Here is a 6,455-nt window from a genome sequence, read left to right on the forward strand (position 1 = left end):
TTAAAATATTACTTCGTTAAAAATTAGGCTACCAAGTTATACGTCTTTAAGAAAATGGAGTTGAAAGCTTTCCAGAAACTCTAAGAACTGTAACTCAAACTCCGACATGTTTCTTTCCAAAGCTCTACTTGCAGTTAAACTGCTTTAATTCAGTTATGGGGCAGCATCCCAGTGCTGTTCATTTTATCCAACACTAAATGTTGAAATCCTCACCCACTTGTCCTGTGCACAGAAGAAAACCTTTTAAGCATGGACTAAATACAAGCCAATGCACTAACACCTCTCTGACATTTTACAAAAACTACCACAGGTTTAAAAAAGTGAAAGCCGCACCATTCCTACGAATGATTTGAGTTTGGAAACTAACGGTGATTAACACACAATGATTTAAAGTATTAACTCTGTAGAACTCCTCTTCAGAGTTTCAAGTGGAGGTTGTAGTCTTTTCTGTCAAAAGAATTTCAGATATCCTAACGTGTAAACGTGTATCAGTGCGTGCACAGGTATGTGGTTGTGCAAACAGATATACCTAGCCATGAACTTTCTGAGGTTTTGTTTGCTTGTTTTTTGAAAATACCACCTCTCCCCCATCACACGGCATACATAATGAACTACGTCAGGCAGACAAGAACTACACACTTTCCATGTTGAGAATAAAGGGAGATTTTAGAAATACTTAATCTAAAGACAGCAAAACAAGAGCACAAAAATACTGGTAAGCTTACTTTAACAGTTAATTAAGAGACTAGTTTCACTTATTAGAATCCCTCAGATCAGGCTGCTCTAAACCTCTTCTCTCATTGATCAGGCATTTCACAGGACTGATCTGAATGGTGAAACCAAGCTCTCAAAGATCATTTAATCTAGTTTCTTTTGTTGAAAACCAGGAGACTACAAAAAGTAGTCTCTCTTGGAGAACAAAAGCTGAACACATTCAGCTGAACATTCTCGAGGCAAGTATTTATTGTAAAACAGTGACACCCATTGGCTCATGTCATTATTTACAAGCCTGTGTTTCCTAAGCTAGGAACATGGACTGCATCACACTGTTCCAAAATGTGTATTGCAGCAAGAGCAGGAAATGGGCAATCTAGAATTTAGACAGGTTAAAGAACCTCTTCATGTTATAGTCTGCTTTCAGGTACAAGTATTCACAGTCTAACCTTAAGACCAGTGCCAAGTGCTCTGCTAAAATTAGAAAATCTCTTGTAACAGAATAAGATTAATTCATCCTGTACATTATCTGGTTTGTAAAAATCCAATGCTATTAATTACATTTTAAAGTTAGTAGGAGTTGCCTTAGTTTGCCCTCTAAACATGGTCATGTCTGCTGAGTAGTCATGAGTAGTATTGTGATCAATATGGCAACAATACTTTCAAAATAAGCACCATGCTAAGCTAACATGTTAATTTTGCTTCGGCCTAATCATTTTGATGCGCTGTGGCTACTTAATTAGCATTGAATGTATAAGATGATACTTACTTATCATCTTCTCGCATCCACACTGGACTTCTGGAAATTTGAGCTTCAAAATATTTAGATGCTCTATAGCAAAAGTTGCTGCAAAAGCACTGGAAATGAGAAAGCAAGAAAATATGACTAAAGATAATTTAATGCTCCTAAAAAGGTACAAAAGCCATCATTTTTTATGCCTGTAGAACTTAAGTACCAATTCACATTTATTTTTAAGCCCGTGACCAGCTTTTTAATGCATCTAACAAACCGAACCTATCAAATAGGTCTATTCCATTCCCCACAAACCATTTGAAGTTGCTTCTTTTTCCCCACTTTTCTGCTTTTTGCACTTTTATTACACACTGAGAAACAAACCAGCTTTGGATTCTCCATAACAACAATTAAAAAAAAAACCAACAGAAGTGTTCAAAGAGCAAACTCAAACCCAACAAGATGGTCATAAAGACATGCAAAAAAATTCGGGTGTTTAAAAATGAAAAGTCCGGTTGGCAACATAACTTGGATATTTTGCAATACTCAGAACAACACAAAATTTTGCAGTTTCTTTGAAAAATTAACTTGCACATTTGCATCAGGGAACAATGTAAAACATCCCACTTCTTCTCGGAGTCTTGCTTAGTAGCTTGAGAAAGCAACTCCCAGAATGTTGTGTATCCCAGAGTAGTAACCAGAGGAAAGGAATGTATACTAGTGACACTCAAGAAATTTTTTCTGGAACTAGAAACATCCTACAGTTTAGCATCCAAGCATCTGCAGGTGATTGCGTATCTGGTGAGCAGGCAAAGATGACTTTTATTCATGAATATGTTTAAAGAAAGAAACAGACTTTGTGAAGAGATAGATTTTATGTTGAAAAGTCCTCAAAAAAGAACCCTAAAGGTAGTCACACTAAGGAATGCATAAGATGTAATTTGTATTACGCTACTGCAAGCTTCAGTGAATGAAAAGGGTGTGCACTTTGACTCTACTAAAGCTCACTGACTATACTGGAGCAAAACAGAGAACACTTCTTCACAAATGTCTTTTAACGGATCAGCTGTACCATGTTCGAACTGCTGTCCAAGTAAAAATTTCCATGTTACATTCAAATTTAGAAAAGAAAGTAAGTGGGGTTTTGTCCTTCCAAAGAAAGCAGCTAGAAACTGAAATCGACAAAAGACTTCATAACAGTTCATGAAAATTATCTTCCTGAAAACCAAACATCTTGGCTCCGAATCAAGATAATATATGAATATTGTTACAAAATGCATTTCTGAGGTTGAGGCAGTACTAAATACATTTCAGAAATAGCCTTCTTACCGTACCTTTCTTTCGGTGATATCATAAACTCTGTTTGTTTTTGTTGAAATTCTGTACTTCTGTTTTGGCACCTAAAACAACATGTTTTCATCAGCAAGACTGTTACTTCCATCATGACTTTGCAGAAACCTTCATTCTTAATTCACATATTTTAATACGTGTAATATGTTCTGTTTTAACTGAATTGCATACTACAACCACCTTTTCTCTCAATTCTTTTGATATCGTACCTTCTCAGATGTTAAGAATGACAATTTGTCTTTAATCATTTACATCTCGCTATCAGCAGAAGACAACTTCAGATCTACAAGAAAGCCAGCGCTAAACATAAAACAAGGGAGCTACTGCGGTAGAAACTTTACTCATGCGTAAAGTGCCGGGCAGTCACAGACAGGCCTTTCTTCAATCCCTGTCTATTTATGTGCATGGGAGACTGTTCTGTCAGAGACCCACACAACTACCCACACAAACCCAGACAGGAACTTACATAAAATATAACACAGTTTCCAAGTGAATTTCTGTGGGGATATATGAAGTCAAAAACAGTAAAATTTTTTGTACTTGAGTAGATTTTTTTCAGATAATCAGGTGTATCACAACTGGTATTACATCACAGGTTATCTAACTGAACTGAGTTCTGCTCAAGCTCTGACATACCATACTTAAATAGGTGTGACTATGATTTTGACACAGATAACATACATTTTTAGAGCATATGTATATGCTTTCACATATTACTATCCTTGCATTGTCTTATTTTTTCATTTCAATCCTTCTCATAGAGATATGTGGTTGCACTGAAGGAACAAGATTAGCGAGATTCTGCATGCGTAAGGGCAGGCCGTGAAGCCATACCTCATTCATCTTTATTACTGTTAAAACAGATGCTAACTGATTCTGTTGTAAAGTAACGGCTGTCAACTGATCAAATTTTACCTTTTACCTCAGGAGGACTATACTGAAATGGAATGACATGATGCCTGGCCCGTTACTTGACGGTATATTAATCCATGTTTAATATTATAAGCTTAAAATTAAAGAGAAAATGGAAGAGAATAAAAATCACGAAGAGATTCTTGTGATAACTGCATTAATAAAAAGCAACTTACATTTTCCAGTTTATTTTGACATAGAGGATAACCACATAGTTTGATGATAGACCGTTCATCAACTATGTCTTTATAGTGAGACGGAGTAATACATTTTCCCTAAAATGACAAGAAAATAGTTCAACAACAGATACTGGAAAATCCGTCATTTTTTATACTCAAAACATCTCATAAACAAATAAATATATCTAATTTTGTAACAGTTCTTTACAAAGTTTAATAAACAACATTTAGAACCTACACAGTAAAAATGGTAAAAGGGTAAATAGGGAAAGAAGAAAGACACAGGCACTTCTTTCTACATATAGAAAAGCCTAGAGTTTCACCTCTATTTGCACCTATTTTCATAGTTTTCCTCTATTTACATGTTTTGTACACCTATTTACCAGTCTATTTACAACCTTTACAGGAGTAATCATCATACCTTTCTAGCAAAACTGTGCTGCCAGATAAACTGTGGAGCATTATAGAGACTTCGTCTAAATTCACAGATGACGTGATGCAGACCTAATTTTTATACTTCACCTATCAGTCCAGAACCACAGAGGCATAAACAAAGGCTGTGGGAATAGAGTGAAGCCTCTTCTCCTGAGTAGCAAGTGATAGGATGAGAGGAAATGGCCTCAAGTTGCGCCAGGGGAGGTTTAAATTGGATATTAGGAAAAAATTCTCCATGGAAAGGGTTGTAAAGCACTGGAACAGGTTGCCCAGGGAGGTGGTGGAGTCACCATCCCTGGAGGGGTTTAAAAGACCTGTAGATGAGGTTCTCAGAGACACAGTTTAGTGCCAGTATGTTATGTCAAGGATTGGACGCAATGATCTTGAGGGTCACTTCCAACCAAAATGTTTCCATGATTCTATGAAAACTAGGCTATGTTTTCACTGCAGAACCTGTGAAAATAAGGCAATCATCACCAGAGTTGATAAGAGAGAGAATAAACGATTTGTCTACTTTAAACTGCAGCAAATTGTTCCAAGAACTTAAAAAAAAAGTTGAACACTAAGATGTAAAATAGCATAAAAACTTGCAACACCTACAGAATCCAGAAGGAACTCTTCAGTTATGTTCTCTTCCAGGAGCTGTTCAACAATATACAATGCTTTTTTCTCACATTCAATCTTCTTTCTCATAGCAGCCTCCAGAGCTGCTTTCCTGCAACAGAACAGACACTGAATGACACAGAGGGCATATTCCCATAAACAATTCTCCAATCATATCTTGATCTTCTTCCTGAAATACAGTGGCTTACATTTTTCTACATCACACTATGTTGGCCAAACAAAGCAACAAGTAACTGGACCAGCAATTCTGTAATAACCACAAAGGAGTTTCCAACCCTGGTTTACTTTATTTCCACCCCAGTCAGGAAAAGTACTGACACTGCATTGTGATACTTCTACACAAGGTCACCCAATTCTTCTTGCAAGAGAGGGGAACCCAGAACTGGCTGGACAAAGAGCCTGGGACAAACAATTTATGGAGTGTTGCCAGAAGAATCAGAGCCGGATGAGACGTGAAGAGCGAGAAGAAAAATGGTCTGGGACAAGACTGAATGTGAGGATACAAAGTAGCCATTGTCAGCAGATACCCAGAAAGCAACCACCTAGGTGTCTCTGATCTCCATCTGACAGCACTTCCCACGGAGGTTGTCAATGTACAGTCAGTCCGCTGTCTTAACCGACAGAGGCCTACACTATTCACCTGCAAGTTTGGCTCTACTACAGAACCAAACAAATATTCAGGTAATTGTCCATGGCAGAAAGTGGGGGTTTTTTCCTATCAGGTATGGTTTTTAAAGTGAATAAAGAAAAATGGCAGGTATGCCAAGAAATTAAGATGGCAAAAAGTAAGCACTACAGAGTAAGGAAACACAAGGGTGGAGGTTATAGTCATAAACTTCCAGCATATTATACAACACACATATGTGCACGCTGTTAGCAGTTATACAGTGTCACTTCAAACAAGCCTGCATGATGTTGATGCTGGCGATCTCCTGAAGTTAGTCATGGCACTCTAAGAAAGCGAAAAAACATGTGAGGCAGAGAATGCAATTTCAAACTGAGGCAAAACAACATGAATGTCACATATTGTTAGTTAGAAATTATACCTTTGAGCAGCATCTTCATTCTTCAGAGCAGCTGAAGGCTTATTTCCTAGAAATCAAACATACGAATACAGAAATGAGTGCACTTCCTTTTAACAGTGGAAAATATCGGAACCTGAAAAATATTAAAACCTCTAAACTGTGAGCATAATCAAGAGAATTGCTTAGGAACTTGCTTTTTGTGGCTGAGAGCGACTTAGTAAGCTAGTAACCATTCAGCAACTAGTTAGACATGCTTTTTTATAAGTGTGAAGACAGAGAAGCCCAGCTCTCTTCGTACTCGCATTCATGTTTTGCATAGTCAGAAGGCTACAGGAAAAATAATTCTGACAATGGTTTTGTGTCACCCACACCCCCCCTGGCTCCCGACGGGCTGTGCAGCCGCGCTGTGCCCGGCCCCGCTGTGCCCGGCCCCGCTGTGCCCGGCCCCGCTGTGCCCGGCCCCGCCCACCGCCGACGGCGCTC

General features: G+C 38.1%; 1 protein-coding gene across 4 annotated transcripts in view; it reads right to left on the reverse strand.

Moving 5' to 3' along the window:
• Positions 1-6,455, reverse strand: part of RPAP2 (RNA polymerase II associated protein 2) — a 35,548-nt gene that overhangs the window by 28,472 nt on the left and 621 nt on the right. For all 4 annotated transcript variants that reach the window (XM_065656299.1, XM_065656298.1, XM_065656300.1 and 1 more), the window contains exons 2-6: positions 5,994-6,039; positions 4,924-5,038; positions 3,886-3,984; positions 2,782-2,847; positions 1,484-1,572 (exon numbers count right to left, since the gene is read on the reverse strand). In XM_065656299.1, the coding sequence (XP_065512371.1) occupies positions 1,484-1,572; positions 2,782-2,847; positions 3,886-3,984; positions 4,924-5,038; positions 5,994-6,039 (415 nt within the window). The remainder of the gene's footprint in view (positions 1-1,483; positions 1,573-2,781; positions 2,848-3,885; positions 3,985-4,923; positions 5,039-5,993; positions 6,040-6,455) is intronic.

This window comes from Caloenas nicobarica, chromosome Z, assembly GCF_036013445.1.
Source record: "Caloenas nicobarica isolate bCalNic1 chromosome Z, bCalNic1.hap1, whole genome shotgun sequence".
Lineage (NCBI taxonomy): Eukaryota > Metazoa > Chordata > Aves > Columbiformes > Columbidae > Caloenas > Caloenas nicobarica.